This window comes from Oncorhynchus mykiss, chromosome 11 (genome assembly GCF_057628025.1).
Source record: "Oncorhynchus mykiss isolate SJ-2025 chromosome 11, ASM5762802v1, whole genome shotgun sequence".
Classification (NCBI taxonomy): domain Eukaryota; kingdom Metazoa; phylum Chordata; class Actinopteri; order Salmoniformes; family Salmonidae; genus Oncorhynchus; species Oncorhynchus mykiss.
In genome coordinates this window covers 58,537,344-58,555,238 of record NC_143032.1, presented here as the reverse complement: position 1 = coordinate 58,555,238, position 17,895 = coordinate 58,537,344, and the positions used below count along the sequence as shown (strand labels likewise).

The 17,895-nt window shown below is 42.9% G+C and overlaps 1 protein-coding gene across 31 annotated transcripts in view; it reads left to right on the top strand.

Moving 5' to 3' along the window:
* Positions 1 to 17,895, top strand: part of LOC110536022 (AP2-associated protein kinase 1) — a 51,652-nt gene that overhangs the window by 4,089 nt on the left and 29,668 nt on the right. For all 31 annotated transcript variants that reach the window (XR_016484595.1, XR_016484594.1, XM_021621520.3 and 28 more), the window contains exon 2: positions 17,354 to 17,472. Coding sequence is in view for 29 of the 31 variants with exons in the window: in XM_021621520.3 (XP_021477195.3) it covers positions 17,354 to 17,472 (119 nt within the window). In the remaining 2 variants the exon portion in view is untranslated. The remainder of the gene's footprint in view (positions 1 to 17,353; positions 17,473 to 17,895) is intronic.

The following is a 17,895-nucleotide window of genomic DNA, read 5'->3' as shown; positions in this document are numbered from 1 at the left end:
CCTTGTTTGCCTTCCCAATAAAACATAGTGTACTTCCCTATATTTGAAGGTGTCATAAGTATTTGGACAAATTCACTTAGTGTATCACATTTATTTCAAAGTTAAGTATTTGGTCCCATATTCCTAGCACGTGATGACTACATCAAGCTTGTGACTCTACAAACTTGTTGGATGCATTTGCAGTTTGTTCAGGTTATTCTGGATTATGTTGTCCCTAATAGAAATTAATGATAAATAATGTATTGTCAAAAAAAGCTAGCCATTTGCGTGCGGATATGGGGACACTTCAGGCTGAGGAGTAAGTTTCAGGCTGAGGACTACCTTCGACCCCTAAAACATGGTCAACAGCGACCCCAGCATTGAGCTCAGCACAACTGTAGATCTGAGTCACTAGGCACCACTGTAAAGGACATCACGCTGCTTGCTTAGAGAGTACTACTTCCTCTTTGCTTCAAATTCCCAAGACGTGTCTCCGAACGATGGGTGACCAAGCCTTCTGCTCCCTTGCCCCCTCGCCTATGGAGAGCCGTTCCATCACTCATAACTTTTAAAACGGTCCTTAAAACCCACTTCTACATGCTCTATTTCATAGTCCTAGTCTAAAATGTATTTAGCACCTAGCCCACTATTGCTATTATACCTGACGGGGCAGCAGGTAGCCTAGAGTGTTGGGCCAGTAACCGGAAGGTTGTTGGATCGAATCCCTGAGCTGACAAGGTGAAAATCTGTTCTGCCCCTGAGCAAGGCAGGTACCCAGCCCACATTGCCCCAGGCACCGTCGACATGGATGTCGACTAAAGCAGCCCCTCGCACCTCTGATTCAGAGGGGTTAAATGCGGAAGACACATTTCAGTTGAATACTTTCAGTTGGACAGCTGACTAGGTATCCCCTTTCCCCTAAATGTATGTTGTTTTTATTATATCTAATTTGTTTTTCCTCGGTAGAGCTTTGTAAGGAAAACCACCATACAAATTACATTTATTAATTATTATTATTTATATTGGGCACAACATAATCCAACACAAAACAAATCTGTAAATGCATCCAACAAGTTTGTAGTCACAAGATTGATGTAGTCATTGCGTGCATGGAATATGGGACCAATACACCAAATACTAAACTTTTGACGAACATTAAGGGAATAAGTCCAAATACTTATTACACCTTCAAATTGGGGGACTAGATGCATAAAGTGCATTCATTTCTAAATGGTCAAACAGACGTGGGAAAATACCCTAAAATAAAAGGTGACATTCTGTACTGTCACCTCCATATACAAAATGTATCTTAAATATAAAATGCTGGAGTATAGAGACAAATTCTAAGTTTTAGCTTCACTGTCCAAAAAAATATGTAGGGGAGTGTATTTTATGAAAAAAAGGTGTCTGTTTCTGAACGATGCATCATGCTGCTTTATTGACACATGACCCAGAGACGCAGATTACTGTTCAATTTGCGAAGGCCACTCCTCCCTCACCGCCTTTGCTCATTCAAGTCACGGGCCATATCCCAGTGCACCGCGGTTCACCTTACCTTTTTGAGCTTTGTATGTTCTTTTTAATCACAGGATGTTGATGAGCATCTTGCATTGTCTTTGTCATTCCTACAAAACACACAGATCCTGCCTCCTCAAAAGCCAGCTACTAGTGACTGTATAAGTATCTCTGACATCCCTGTTCTCATTGTTTTTACTGGGTCTTTTTTAATACATTTGGTACCTTTGTGAAATTGATGAGTGTACTTACTGTAATATTCCAAATATAGGACTAGCCTAGATCAGAATATTAATTGGCTCTGTTGCACTGTCAAGATGCATGCTAGCATTAGCTCTTTTGTAAAAAGACTCCAAGTCTTGCCTAATTTGATGGAATGTCCCTATTGTTTGTCAAGATTACAGCCTCAAGCCTTCTTTGGGTATGACGCTACAAGCTTGGCACACCTGTATTTGGGGAGTTTTTCCCATTCTTCTCTGCAAATCCTCTCAAGCTCTGTCAGGTTGGACGGGTAGTGTTGCTGCACAGCTATTTTCAGGTCTCTCCAGAGATGTTCGATCGGGCTCAAGTCCGGACTCTAGCTGGGCCCCTCAAGGACATTCAGAGACTTGTCCAGAATCCACGCCTGCATTGTCTTGGCTGTGTGCTTAGAGTGGTTGTCTTGTTGGAAGGTGAACCTTCGCCCCAGTCTGAGGTCCTGAGTGCTCAGGAGCAGGTTTTCATCAAGGATCTCTCTGTACTTTGCTACATTCGTCTTTCCTTCGATCCTGACTAGTCTCCCAGTCCCTGCTGCTGAAAAACATCACAGCAGCATGATGATGATGCTGCCACCACCATGCTTCCCCATCGGGATGGTATAGGCCAGGTGATGAGTTGTGCCTGGTTTCCTCCAGATGTGGCGCTTTGCATTCAGGCCAAATAGGGGTTTCATCAGACCAGAGAATCTTGTTTCTCATGGTCTGAGTCCTTTTAGGTGCCATTTGGAAAACTCCAAGCTCAAATCAAAGTTTATTTGTCACGAGAAGCCTCAGTCCTACCACTGTTGTGTCGTCTGCAAATGTAATGATGGTGTTGGAGTCGTGCCTGGCCATGCAGTCATGGGTGAACAGGGAGTACAGGAGGGGACTGAGCACGCACCCCTGTGGGGCTCCAGTGTTGAGGATCAGCGTGGCAGATGTGTTGCTACCTACCCTCATCACCTAGGGGGCGGCCCGCCAGGAAGTCCAGGATCCAGTTGCAGAGGGAGGTGTTTAGTCCCAGGATCCTTAACTTAGTGATGAAGCTGGCTGTCATGTGCCTTTTACTGAGGAGTGGCTTCCGCCTGGCCACTCTACCATTAAGGACTGATTGGTGGAGTGCTGCCGAGATGGTTGTCCTTCTGGAAGATTCTCCCATTTCCACAGAGGAACTCTAGAGCTCTGTCAGTGACCATCGGGTTCTTGATCACCTCCCTGACCAAGGTCCTTCTCCCCTGATTGCTCAGTTTGGCTGGGCGGCCAGCACTAGGAAGAGTCTTGGTGGTTCCAAACTTCTTCCATTTAGGAATGGAGTCCACTGTGTTCTTGGGGACCTTCAATGCTGCAGACATTTTTTTGGTGCCCTTCCCCAGATCTGTGCCTCGACACAATCTTGTCTCGGAGCTCTACGGACAGTTCCTTCGACCTCATGGCTTGGTTTTTGCTTTGAAATGCACTGTTAACTGTGGGACCTTTTATATAGACAGGTGTGTGCCTTTCCAAATCATGTCCAATCAATTGAATTTACCACAGGTGGACTCCAATCACGTTGTAGAAATATTTCAAGGATGATCAATGGAAATGGAATTTTGAGTCTCATAGCAAAGGCTCTCAATACTTATGTAAATAATGTTGATAATAACGTAAATAATTATGTAACGTAACGTTCTGTTTGTTATTTTTAATATATTTGCTAACATTTCAAAAAACCTATTTTCGCTTTGACCTTATGGGGTATTGTGTGTAGATTGATGAGGGGAAAAAAAACAGTTTAATACATTTTTAGAATAAGGCTGCAATGTGAAAAAGTGAAATGGTCTGACTACTTTCTGAATGTGCTGTATACATGACATTACATTCACCACTAGCCTGTATCTTATTGATTGATGCTATTGGCTCGGTGTGCTGCTGTCTACGTTGCAGGGTTGAGTAATTAACTGAAATGTTGGTATTTTCTAGTTTTTTTTTTTTAAACAACTAATTGACCGAGGTCGGTTCAGTTATTTGAATTCCAATTTTTCTTTCTTTCTGTGAGCTCAAATCAAACACACACAATAGCACAATTGGTTAGGAGACTGTAAAACAGCAGCCATTCTCTCCGGTGCCATTCTTAACAAAGCTCAATGCGCACACTACAATGCTTTTACTCCTGCTATGTAAAAGAGACAAAGGGATATGGCATCGAGAGGGATAGAGAGCAGTTGCTTCATGGGGGGTATCTCTACCTGAAAATAATGATCTACATGATTGAAAGTTGATATTCAGCAGTCATAAAAGTATGCTTTCTTTACTTTGAAGAACTAATAGTGATTCTGTCCGACAGCATTGGCAGCTCTATAGAGATGAGTTGACTTGGAATTAAATAATAAAGTAATCAAATGAAACTACTTTAATACAATATTTCAGTTATGTACATTAATGTGAATAAATGATGGTTAACAGGTGATAAGCAGTAATGGGCCGTCACTAGGCCTACCATCATGAGACTGTTATGAATTGTTTTTATCCTGTTACAGCATAATAATCTAACCGAACCGACCTCAAAAAGCACTAAGAGCTCAGCACTACTACATTGTTTACTCTTCTAGACTTACATCATTAGGCTACTTTGCTCTCCACACCATAGCCCCAGAGCTATGCTCTAGACCAGAGTTATCCAACTCTTAGACCTGGAGCCTGCTGGTTTTCTGTTCTACCTGATAATTAATTGCACTCGCCGTGTCTCAGGTCTAAATCGGTCCCGGATTTTTAGAGGGGAACAATTTAAATGCACTGGAACTGGCTTCGAGGTCCAGAGTTGAGTTTTAGGGCTCTAGACAGTATTAGCCCATTGATGGGACATCTACACCCTCACTGTGTTGTCTAGTCTGCTGAGCCAGATGTTTGTCCCGCACGCTGGTGCTCTGCTTTAGGGACAATGCTATGATGATCCATAAACCATGGTCAAAGTGAATGTGCCATTTTGTCAGCTGAGATGGCCTGCTGCTGAATAATGGATGGACAGAGTATGATTTATTCATCACTGGTATAGATGGGCACCATCTGTCGGTCCGCACCACGCCTGGTTAAATGCCTGGATCATAGAATTAGGAATTAGAGTACTTAAAGTATGATAAATAAAAACATACTATTAAATAATCTCTCTGGCCTGGATATCCTCACATTCAGTCCTCCGCAGGCTTAGGACTACTCATCTATGAAAGTGAGTGTGCTGTTCAGAGGGGACAGTGACACATGGGGGTTGTTGGATGGTACAGTCAATTCACAGTGAAACAGCTCAGTATATCATTAAATTGATAACTTTCTGTATATTCTCAAACCATGCATGAACAGGCTGCTTTCTGTATGCTGATGTGGTTTACCGGTCTGGGTCCAGTGGTGGAACTAGCTGAGCTGACTTCCTCAAACCGCTCCTGCTCTCCATTAGAGATGGTGCATTTTGAGAAATTACAGTTGGAATGTTTTTTTGAGGGATCATATTTTCTGGCTGTAGATTTGCTCAACCAGGTTGTTTGTTCAGATGGTTTTGAGGTATTGCTTGGTCACATTTGCAGGAATGTTCACTCAGCAAACCAGAAAGCTGCAACTAGGCATGTTAACTGTTAATTAGACTGGTCATGCTTATCGGTCTATAGTGTAATTTGTGGAATTTAAATTGGGATGTGTGTGTTTCTGTTAGTTTTCATGCATTCTATTCATCACACATGCACAGCATACAGAGTGTAGTTTGAGGAGCAGAATAACCTACCACCTGTCAGACAGCTCAAGAGTAGCTCCTCAAAAGCCTGTAGGCTACTGGAGTGAAATCTGCTTTTGTAATCCCAGTCATTGTGGAACAAACACCAATTCTAAATGCAATCGCCTGCCACGATTTAAAAGAAGCTATTTTTATACCTCAATCTCAACTCTTAATTAAAGTGTGCCTCCCATTCGGGTGTATAGGCTATAGCCTGCCTACCGTTGACTCTATCTGCGAGTCACCCACCACTTTGCAATGTGAGCCTCAAGCAGTATAATTGTTTGAAACCTGAATGCTTTACTTTACTTCAAATAATGAAGCATGCCTTGCTTCAAAGTAGCCTTGTGAAAATCTGTCCGTAGAGACAATTATTTTATAAGGACTTCTTTATGCCATTAATCAGCATTTAGCTCCTGTTCTATTGGTTTTCATATCAACTTTCTTTCGTTGTCCAAAAGCCAAAGGCACAATCCTAGTCATATTAGCAACCCATCATAGTTGTTGCTATTAAATTCCCCCTCTTTCTAAATTTCTAACAGAGATTTTAATATTTGTCACAACTGCTCACATTAGGTGCACTGTTTAGAATGGTGTTTTCCATTAATTGCATTTTGGCAAATGTTTAAAATGTTTTATTAGCAGCTTTTTTACAGGATTTGCATGTTCAATAATAAGCTATAGCCTTTTGAACTTTAAGACGATAGGCTTGCGATTGGTGCACATTTCCATTAAGTTCTCACTAAAAAATGTCCGGTCCTTGTATTGGATGCGTAGTATCAGAGAGGAAGAGGCAAAGCGAGAGGTTTCACTCTCTTCAAAATCTGTCCAAAAAAGCCCAAATGTGTTTCTTTGGGCCTAAGCTTCCTTTTCCTGCACTATATTCAAATGTCAGTATGTGTTCTACAAACAGTGGAATAGGAAAAGTATAATAACACAACTGATGGCAGTAGCTAACTAGCCAGAAAATCTCTGTAGCTAGCAAGCAACGCTAAAGGGATTGCAAACGGCTTAGCATAACTTTAGAAAAAACAATTTTGTAAGAATTTGTGGGAGTGCTGATGACATCGCACACTGTATGCACTTTCGGTAGCCTGATTAGTGTCCAGGCTGAGGATAAATCTGCACACATTGCATCCCTGACCACCTCCTGAAGTGGTAAGCCAGATCTGTACACAATCTGACCACAAACTTTTGTTTGCATTGAAAAGACATGTCTAGACAATCTTCGTATTCTGATCGCAGAAGTCGCATGTACACTACCGGTCAAAAGTTTTCTAACACCTACTCATTAAAGGGTTTTTCTGTATTTTTACTATTTTCTACATTGTAGAATAATAGTGAATACATCAAAACTGTGAAGTAACACATGGATTCATGTAGTAACCAAAAAAGTGTTAAACAAATAAACATTTTCTTTTATATATTTAAGTTTTGTCATTGATGGTGCAGCAGCCGGCAGGCTTCCTCCATGAGGAGAGAGTGATGGAGTGCTGCATCAGATGACCTGGCCTCCACAATCACCCAACCTCAACCCAATTGAGTTGGTTTGGGATGAGTTGAACTGCAGAGTGAAGGAAAAGCAGCCAACAAGTGCTCAGCATATGTGGGAACTCCTTTCAAGACTGTTGGAATAGCATTCCAGGTGAAGCTGGTTGAGTGAATGCCAAGAGTGCACAAAGCTTTCATCAAGGCAAAGGGTGGCTATTTGAAGAATATCAACTATATTTTAACATTTTATTTTGGTTACTACATGATTCCATATGGATTGTTTCATAGATTTGATGTCTTCACTATTATTCTACAATGTAGAAAATAGTACAAATTAAGAACTACTCTTGAATGACTAGGTGTTCTAAAGCTTTTGACCAGTAATGTAAGTGTCAAGTGTAGACACAACCATATATGACTGGCATTGTCATGGAGGAAGCCTGCCTGCTGCTGCACCATCACACACACAATGCAGCCACTGGGGCATGCTAGGAAAATGCAAGGCTTGAATTTTAATCTGACTGCCTTTCATTTTTCTATTTACCGATGAGTATCAGCTGGTGCAAGCTGGTTTAATATTAATGCCTACTGGAGACAAGACTTTGCCAGTAGAATTGTCTGCTCAATGCAGGATGCAGGGTAACGCATACTCCTCAGTGAGCGTGTTTGTAAACAATGTAGTAGTTTATTTTATTTTATAGTAGGCTACATGCTGTTACACAAGCTCCATTTCAGTGATGACGACCCTTTGTTTACTGAACTGTATTCAAAAATTGTTCATTTGTGTATGTTTGGTTGAGTGGACAACAACGTATTATACTGACTCATCAGTGTTGGGGGGTATTTTGTAGCTCTTGTTGTTGACCTGTCCAGTCCAGTAAATCAGTGTGCTGGTGCATGTAATTTTAGAAGGTTGCTAATCCCTCTAAATTCACGCAGGCGCCCGAGATTAGACGGCGCGAACTAGCAGGTGCTTGGCACGGCAAACCCAACATCAGCTGTGGCAGGAACGCACACACACTCTCTCTCTCTGTAGTGTGTACATGTTTGTGTGCTTGCCCTCGCAGTATATTCTGATGTTCAATTTGATTCAGGCACAAAATAAGCTTTGCTGGATACACTATTTTGCATACATTTGCATAAATGTGTTTGAACTTGTTCATGTGAGACAGCATATTTAAAAAAAACTTCTCAATGCAGTCAATCATAAATAAGCATCATGGGGTTTCTTTCAGCCCATTTTCCTCATTATTTAATACTTAATTAATCACCATAGGACTAAGTATTATGGTGCGGGTATGATGAATAGAAAATACGTAAGGGAGTTGATTTTAGCCTGACCCATGGGTCATACATTTACCAATATCATGTGTATGTATGTAGAATACCATTCTGCTGAGTGTACGTAATATTCCCTCGAAGCCTCATTGGACAGCAGCAGCACCTACCGAACTGAAGGCTGTGGTGGAAAGCATCAGATGATCAAACAGACTGATCACGTGGAGGGAGCTGTCCTTGGCTTAGTGATGAGACGCGAGCTGGATGACTCAGCCCAGGGCATGGCTCAGCGCAAGCAACAACACATGGCATTCTGGCCTGGGAGAGCATGGGGCTGGCTACCCACAGGCCTCTCTGAGCAGCTGCAGCAGCCTCCTCTAGTAGGACTGACTGTGTGTCTGTCCGAGTGAGTAATAAAGATGGAGGCCTGTGTCTGAATGCCCATACTTGCGTCCTAAATAGTACGCTGTTTGAGTATGTGAAAATAGGAAGTGTTATCGTATGTGTTTTTAAAAAATCTATTATGGTTTAAATGCCAGGATGTTCTCATTTCGGCTTTTCATCTAGTAGAATTCGCTGCACACTTTTCAGGAATTTAAAATGTATTTGTTTTGATAGCTAGATCTCTTTGAGTAAACAACTTGCAAGACAGTAAATAGTGAAGCTTCTGCGGTGGTCTTCAAATGGAAGTCACTTTTTTTCTCATTAAAATGATCACAACTATTTTCATTGTAACGATACTACTTTGGAAACAGATCTGCTGCCTGCCATGCCTTTAGTAAAGCTAGCTACATGCTTTAGCAGGACTCAAAGTTGCGTTAACGAGCATCAGCCATAGAGGCAGCATTTTCACTTTTTGATGAATAGCATGCCCAAATTGAACTGCCTGCTACACATCCCCAGAATATAAGAAATTCATATTATTAGTAGGTTTGGATAGAAAACACTCTGAAGTTTCTAAAACTGTTTGAATCATGTCTGTGAGTATAACAGAACGTATGTAGCAGGCAAAACCCTGAGGACAAACCATTCAGATTTTCTTTTTTGAGGTCACTGTCTTTTCAACTAATATTCATTGGGAAACCAGATTTCTAAGGGACTTGCTTGCAGTTCCTACCGCTTCCACTGGATGTCACCAGTCTTTAGAAATTGGTTGGGGTTTTTCCTTTGTGTAATAAAGATTACGGCCATCTTGAATGAGAGTCACTTGAAGTGGACTGAATGAGAGAGGCGCGTGACCAGAAAAGTAGCGTCAGTTTGTTTTCTTTTTGTATTGAACACGGATCATCCCGTCTTCAATTTTATTGATTATTTACGTTTAAAAATACCTAAAGTTGTATGACAAAAGTAGTTTGAAATGTTTTGGCAAAGTTTACAGGTAACTTTTGAGATATTTTGTAGTGACGTTGGTCAAGTTGGAACCAGTGTTTTTCTGGATCAAACGTGCCAAATAAATGGACATTTTGGATATATATCGACGGAATTAATCAAACAAAAGGACCATTTGTGATGTTTATGGAACATATTGGAGTGCCAACAAAATAAGCTTGTCAAAGGTAAGGCATGAATTATAGTTTATTTCTGCGTTTTGTCGCGCCTGCATGGTTGAAATATGCTACTCTCATTGTTTACTGTTGTGCTATCCTCAGATAATAGCATCGTTTGCTTTAGCCGAAAAGCCTTTTTGAAATCTGACATGTCGGCTGGATTCACAACGAGTGTAGCTTTAATTTGGTATCTTACATGTGTGATTTAATGAAAGTTAGATTTTTATAGTAATTTATTTTAATTTGGCGCTCTGCATTTTCCCTGGCTTTTGGCCAGGTGGGACACAAGCATCCCGCCTATCCCAGAGAGGTTAAAATGATCACAACTATTTTAATTGTAACGTTACTTCTTTGAAAACAGATCTTCTGCCTGCCATGCCTTTAGTAAAGCTAGCTACATGCTTTAGCAGGACTCAAAGTTGTGTTAACGAGCATCAGCCATAGACTCCCAGTCATTGTGTGATCTGCTAGCATGCTAGTAGATACCCATATAATTAGTCATTGTGCTAATGTTAGTTTAACGTCCTTCATACTAGACACAGAGACACAAAAATGGTATCCATAAGTTCATCTGACTCTGAGGAAGTAGATAAAGGGCCTCATTGCCAACATCCAGAAGTATCCTTTACATTAATTCATTTTCTACTGTTTTTGGTGAAGTCCTTTTGTAAAACCCAAAGTGGATTTCAGTTTTCTCATCAAAAAGTGTTTATTTGTAATAAATAAATAAAAATTGATACCAGTACATCTACTGTTGGTGTTTTACTTTCAACATTTCAACATAAAAAAATTAGCTCGCACGTCTGAGGTATCTTGTTGCAGGTGCATGGTTAAGCAATAAAGCCAGAGGGGGGTGTGGTATATGACCAATATACCACGGCTAAGGGACAACGCAATGCGGAGTGCCATATACCACAAACCCCCAAAGTGCCTTATTGCTATTATAAACTGGTTACCAACTTAATTGGAGCAGTAAAAATACATGTTTTGTCATACCCGTGGTATACGGTCTGATATACCACAGCTGTCAGCCAATCAGCATTCAGAGATCGAACCACACAGTTTATAAGTGGAAACAAAAAAGAAACCCGCACACTGCTCTTGCTAGTATCACTTTTGTATTGAATCTTACATGTTGGCCTCTTGGCCTTCGTCAGAGCTTTTTGCTCTACTAAACTAAATAAGCCATCTTTTGATATAATAATTGATTACATGTCAATAGCACTTTTCATAATTTCAAAAGCAAACAAGCAATACATCATGAGTAGCAGAGCTATAGTTGACTAGTTCAACCGATAGAGGCCAAGTCTGAGTGCATGCATCCTCCAACGATGGAGAGGGACAGTTCCTGGCTTGATCAGAGGAAGGTTATTAGGGAGATGGTTGATGAAGATTGAGTCTGGTAATGATCTTGTAGAGGGCTACTGGACTTCTCCTTCACAATGTATGGCACCCACTTGGGTGGTGCCTCATTAGCTCTGGGCGCCAGTAAGCTCACCACACACAGTTCATAGTAGTAGCCAGTCATCCTCATTTATGAGCCCCCTGCTTCAGCATTGCATTCCTCCACTGCATCTCCCATTCCTCTCAAGCTTCAGGTGACTCTTCAGTTCATACATGCCTATGGTACACTCAAGATTACTCAAAATACTTCATTCCAAATGCTAGGTACTTGGCTAATGTTAGCCCAAAACAACATGAAATGTCACTGGGTGGGGCTACAAACGATCCTTTCCACTTCATATGAAGCAATAACTGCTAAATAGTATGTGTACTACACACTGCTGTTTAATTTAGTAGCAGGCAAGCCAGATTGTGTACATGGCCAGAGACTTTCTGCAGGGTTGAAATGCTTTTGCTGTGCTAGCAGTAGAAATAAACAAGGAAGCAGTTGTCCAATAAAATGCTCTCAAAGGCTTGATTTGGACCTTGCTTGTTTTACAGACTGCAGGTGCTCTGCATTCACATACATTCACATTCACAACAGGCTTGTCTGTACTCATGAATTTTGTAGATTATTCTTTAAAAAAGAGCCTTCATGCTCTGGGCAGAATACAAACTGGGAGATGGCTATCTCCCAGTTTGTATTCTGCCCAGAGCATGAAGGCCCCTTTTTTAAAGAATAATCTACAAAATTCTTGAGTACAGACAAGCCTGTTGTATGGTGCAGGGTGAGGAGCCACTGTGAAGTGTTTATGGTGCTTGTGTGTGGGATGCAGAAGATGGGACTCAACGGATGAGATGTCTGCCGTTTTGCGGGCTCCTAACCAATTGTGCTATTTTGTGTGGGTTTTTTCTGCATTATTTGTAACTTATTTTGTACATGTTTCTGCCACTGTCTCTTATGACTGAAATTAGCTTCTGTATATCAGAACAGCGATTCCTCACCTCGAACTGCACAAAGATGTTTTTTCTTTTAACGAGTCGGACGCGAATGAATTAATCCCGACACCCGACCAGGCCCAAATCCCCGTCATTCGGCTAAAGAGAAGACTCGGATGCAGGACTGGGTGCCTTGTGAGAATTTGTCGGCAAGTGGGTAACCCGCCTCTACCATCCGTCCTATTGGCCAATGTGCAATCATTGGAGAATAAACTGGGTTAGCTCCGTTCAAGACTATCCTACCAATGGGACATTTAACTGTAACGTCTTATGTATCACGAATCGTAGCTGAACGACGACATGGATAATATACAGTTGGCTGGTTTTTCCGTGCATTGGCAAGACAGAACAGCTGCCTCTGGTAAGACAAGGGGTTGCAGTCTGTCTATTTGCCAATAACAGCTGGTGTGCAAAATCAATATTAAGGAAGTCTCAAGGTTTTGCTCACCTGAAGTAAAGTATTTAATGATAAGCTGTGGACCACATTATCTACCAAGAGAGCTCTCATCTATATTATTCGTAGCTGTCTATTTACCACCACAAACCAATGCTGGCCCTAAGACCACGCTCAACGAGCTGTATAAAGCCATAAGCAAACAAGAAAATGCTCATCCAGAGGTGGTGTTCCGAGTGGCTGGGGACTTTAATGCAGGGACACTTGAATCCGTTTTACCTAATTTCTAACAACAAGATGGAAAAAAAACTCTACACTACCTTTACTCCACACACAGAGATGCATACAAAGCTCTCCCTCGCCCTCCATTTGGCAAATCTGACCATAATGCTTTCCTTTTGATTCCTGCTTACAAGCAAACACTAAAGCAGGAAGTACCAGTGACTCGCTCAATACGGAAGTGATCAGATGGTGCAGATGTTAAGCTACAGGACTGTTTTGCTACCACAGACTGGAATATGTTCCAGGACTCATCCGATGGCATTGAGGAGTATACCACATCAGTCACTGGCTTCATCAATAACTGCATTTATGACGTTGTCCACACAGTGACCGTACGCACAGTTGAAGTCGGAAGTTTACATACACCTTAGCCAAATACATTTACACTCCAATTTGCATACTGCCACAACAGATCCACAGATGACACAATATCAATCCTACTCCACACTGCCCTTTCCTACCTGGACAAAAGGAACACCTATGGGAGAATGCTGTTCATTGACTTTAGCTCAGCGTTCAACACCATCGTGCCCACAAAGCTCATCATTTAGCTAAGGACCCTGGGACTAAACACCTCCCTCTGCAATTGGATCCTGGACTTCCTGACTGGCCACCCCCAGGTAGTAAGGGTAGGACAAAACACATCTGCCACGCTCATCCATAACACGGGTGCCCCTTGTGTGTGTGTCTGCTTAGTCCCCTCCTGTACTCCCTGTTCCATGACTGCTTGGCCAAGCACGACTCCAATACCATTAAGTGTGCCGACACTACAACTGTGGTATGCCTGATCACCGACAACGATGAGACAGCCTATAGGGAGGAGGTCAAAGTGTGGAAGTGTGGTGCCAGGACAACAACTTCTCCCTCAACGTGATCAAGACAAAGGAGGTGATTGTGGACTACAGGAAAAGGAGGGCCGAGCACGCCCACATTCTCATCAACAGGGTTGTAGTGGAGCTTCAAGTTCCTTGGTGTCCACATCACCAACAATGGTCCATGGTCCATACACACCAAGACAGTCGTGAATAGGGCACGCCAATGACTATTCCCACTCAGGAGACTGAGAAGATTTGGCATGGGTCCTCCAGACCCTCAAAGTTATACAGCTGCACCATCGAGAGCATGGTAACTGCTACAGAGGGTAGTGTGTATGGCCCAGTACATCACTGGGGCCAAGCTTCCTGCCACCCAGGACCTCTATACCTGGCTGTGTCAGAGGAAGGCCCAAAAAATTGCCAAAGCCTCCAGCCACCCTAGTGTTAGTGTTTTCTCTGCTACCGCACGGCGCGCGGTACCAGAGCGCCAAGTCTTGGTCCAAAAGGCTCCTAAACAAAAGCTACTCCCAAGCCATAAAGCCGCTGAACAGCTAATCAAATGGCTACCCAGACTATTCGCATTGACCCCCCCCCCCCCCCCCCGACTGCTGCTACTCGCTGTTTATTATTCACTTTACCTGGACCTACATGTAGATCACCGACCATTTTGAATCCCACCGTACCTTCTCCACTATGCAATCTGGTTTCTGAGCTTGTCATGGGTGTACCTCAGTCACACTCAAGGTCCTATACAATATCTTAACCGCCATTGATAAAAGATAGTATTGTGCAACCGTCCTCATCGACTTGGCCAATGCTTTCGACTTGGCTTCTCAAATGACTGTTCACCAGCTACTTCTCAGACAGAGTTCAGTGTGTCAAATCGGAGGGCCTGTTGTCCGGACCTCTGGCAGTCTCTATGTGGGTGCCACAGGGTTCAATTCTCGGGACGACTCTTTTCTCTGTATATATCAATGATGTCGCTCTTGCTGCTGGTGATTCTCTGATCCACCTCTACGCAGACGACACCATAATGTATACATCTGGCCCTTCTTTGGACACTGTGCTAACAAACCTCCAAACAAGCTTCAATGCCATACGACATTCCTTCTGTGGCCTCCAGCTACTTCAAAATGCTAGTAAAACTAAGTGCATGCTCTTCAACTGATTGCTGCCCGCATCCTCCCGCCCGACTAGCATCACTACTCTGGATGGTTCTGACTTAGAATATGTGGACATCTACAAATACCTAGGTGTCTGGTTAGACACAAACTCTCTTTCCAGACTCCCATTAACCATCTCCAATCCAAAATTAAATCTGGAATCGGCATCCTATTTCTTCAACAAAGCTGCCTTAACTCGTGCTGCTAAACATACCCTCGTAAAACTGACTATCCTACCGATCCTTGACCCGGCAAATAGCCTCCAACACTCTACTCAGCAAAATTGGATGTAGTCTACCAGAGTGCCATCCATTTGTCACCAAAGCCCCATATACTCTCCACCACTGCGACCTGTATGCTCTCGTTGGCTGGCCCTCACTACATATTCGTTGCCAAACCCACTGGCTCCAGGTCATCTATAAGTCTTTGCTAGGTAAAGCCCCGCCTTATCTCTGGTCACCATAGCAGCACCCACCCCTAGAACGCGCTCCAGCAAGTATATTTCACTGGTCATCCCCAAAGCCAACACTTCCTTTGGCCACCTTTCCTTCCAGTTCTCTGCTGCCAATGACTGGAACGAACTGCAAAATTCTCTGAAGCTGGAGACATTTACCTCCCTTACTAGCTTAAAGCACCAGCTGTCAGAGCAGCTCACAGATCACTGCACCTGTACATAGCTCATCTGTAAATAGCCCATCCAATCTACCTCATCCCCATACTGTATTTATTTATCTTGCTCCTTTGCACCCCAGTATCTGTACTTGCACATTCATCTTCTGCACATCCTACCATTCCAGTGTTTAATTGCTTTATTGTAATTACTTCGCCACCATGGCCTATTTATTGCCTTACCTCTCTTATCCTACCTCATTTGCATATGCTGTATATAGATGTTTCTATTGTATTATTGTATGTTTGTTTATTCCATGTGTAACTCTGTGTTGTATGTGTCGGACTGCTTTGCTTTATCTTGGCCAGGTCGCAGTTGAAAATGAGAACTTGTTCTTAACTGGCCTACCTGGTTAAATAAAGGTGAAATTGATTTAAAATGAACGTACATATTACCCCAACTAACCTGTACCCCTGCACATTGACCCGGTGGTACCCCTTGTATACAGCCTCGTTATTTTGTTACTCTTTTATTTTGTACATATTGTTTCTTAACCAGCAATGCAGTTTTAAGAAAAATAAGAGTCACGGTATATTCGGCATAAATCAAATTTGATTTGAGAACTACTAATAGAATGTGAATTTCTCATTCCGATTAGTGAAACTTGATCCTGGCCCATATCTGCTTCTGCTTTGATCAGAACCCTCCAGCTCAGCCAGTGGAGGCTGTGTGCCAGCCAGATGCAGGCCAGCCCGGGAGGTGCAGAGCCTAGTGCAGCAGCCCAGCAGAGCATTCAACCAACCCCTTCTACTGGCCTGTAATCAGACACAAATACTACCCACATCTTACAGCGCTGTGCTGCAATAACACTGTAGAGCCACCAGTCCTTCAAAACACTATCTGCATCACCAACATAATACACAACTGTTTTTTTCTCTTTGAACAATGTGAGATAATTCTAGCTAAAATACATGCTCAGTGTGTTTGGTTCCAGACAGTGCTTCTGCTGAACCCTGCCCTTTGGTGTTATTCTTTATGTAGGCAGAGCCAGCCCTCTCACTGTGTGAATGGTGTGTACATGAAAGAAACCAGTGTTGTATCACTCATGGATCACAGCAAGCCAGCACTGCCTCCTGGGTCACCAGAAACAAATAGTGTGCACAGCCAGCCACACAATCACTCATGGTTTTTTGTGTCTCCATATGTCTGAATTAGCAGGCAAGAGGGAGAGAAATGGAGAGGCCCAGACAAAAGGGCTGTTTTGGAGCCGTGCCGGCTACCCAATGTGTCAGCACAATGTGCCTCTAATAGTCGGATGATGGACTCACACTCCACCTTCTCCAGTCACAGTGCGGCTGCTACACTACCTGCAGTTTTCCTCTGATTCTCATCTCTACTGCTGACTCACCAATGCTATGTTGAGCCTTCTTTTACCACAGCTTCATCCACCCCTCTGACTTAACACAGATTTCACAGCATTTCTTCCCAGCTAGCTCTGCCACTGTTGATCTGGGGTCATACAGGGTGTGTTTATATGACAGAGAGGACAAACGTTGCCAGGGTTGTGTGGTGTGCTGCTATCAGGATGAGGTAATGGACAGACTGAAGGAGGCCTGCTCTGTTCTGCACACAGTCAGCCACTCCACAGTATCAGCAGCTTTGACTCATCCAGACTGACTGACCATGACTCAGGGCTAATTCAGTCACTGTTACTGATATTTGTCGAAGCAAAGCACGTCATTTAGCCGTTTGGCTTGAGGGGAAACCAGTGTCACGAAACACATTTTTGTCGCTCCATATTAAGCTGGTCTCTTGTTGTGTTTATTGTATTCTCTTGCTGTCAGGTTAGCTGACAAGGCCGCTGGCCTCAGTGGGGACCTGAGCCACTCAGTCACAGGTCAATGCTGAAATCTTTCTCTCTCTAGGAGGCTTTGCCATTGTGTTCCTGGTGCGGACCCACCAGGGGGTCCGCTGTGCCCTGAAGAGAATGTACGTCAACAACGAGCACGACTTGCATATCTGCAAGCTAGAGATCCAGATCATGGTGAGAACCGGTTCTGGGCTGGAGTTCTGCTCAGTCTGTCACCCAGTCTACCTTATAATGCACAGGCTTTCTCAGACAAATGGACTTCACAAAGGGGGCAAATCACTGTGCCACTGCTGTAGTGAAGCTGATGTAGAACCACATAGATAAAATGACACAAATTTAAAGAATAGGATTGTGTTTCTATTCTGGAAAAGGTGATATGGGAATGAGTTGCTGACTATGGAAGGGTTGACAAGACTAACTTAAACATATGTATGTATGTATGTATGTATGTATGTATGTATGTATGTATGTATGTATGTATGTATGTGTGTGTGTGTGTGTGTGTGTGTGTGGGGGGGAGCGGAAGGGTGGGTAGTAACTGAGTCATACATTCTTCACTTCATTAGAGCCTGCTGCTGAATATGTTGATTTGGACGT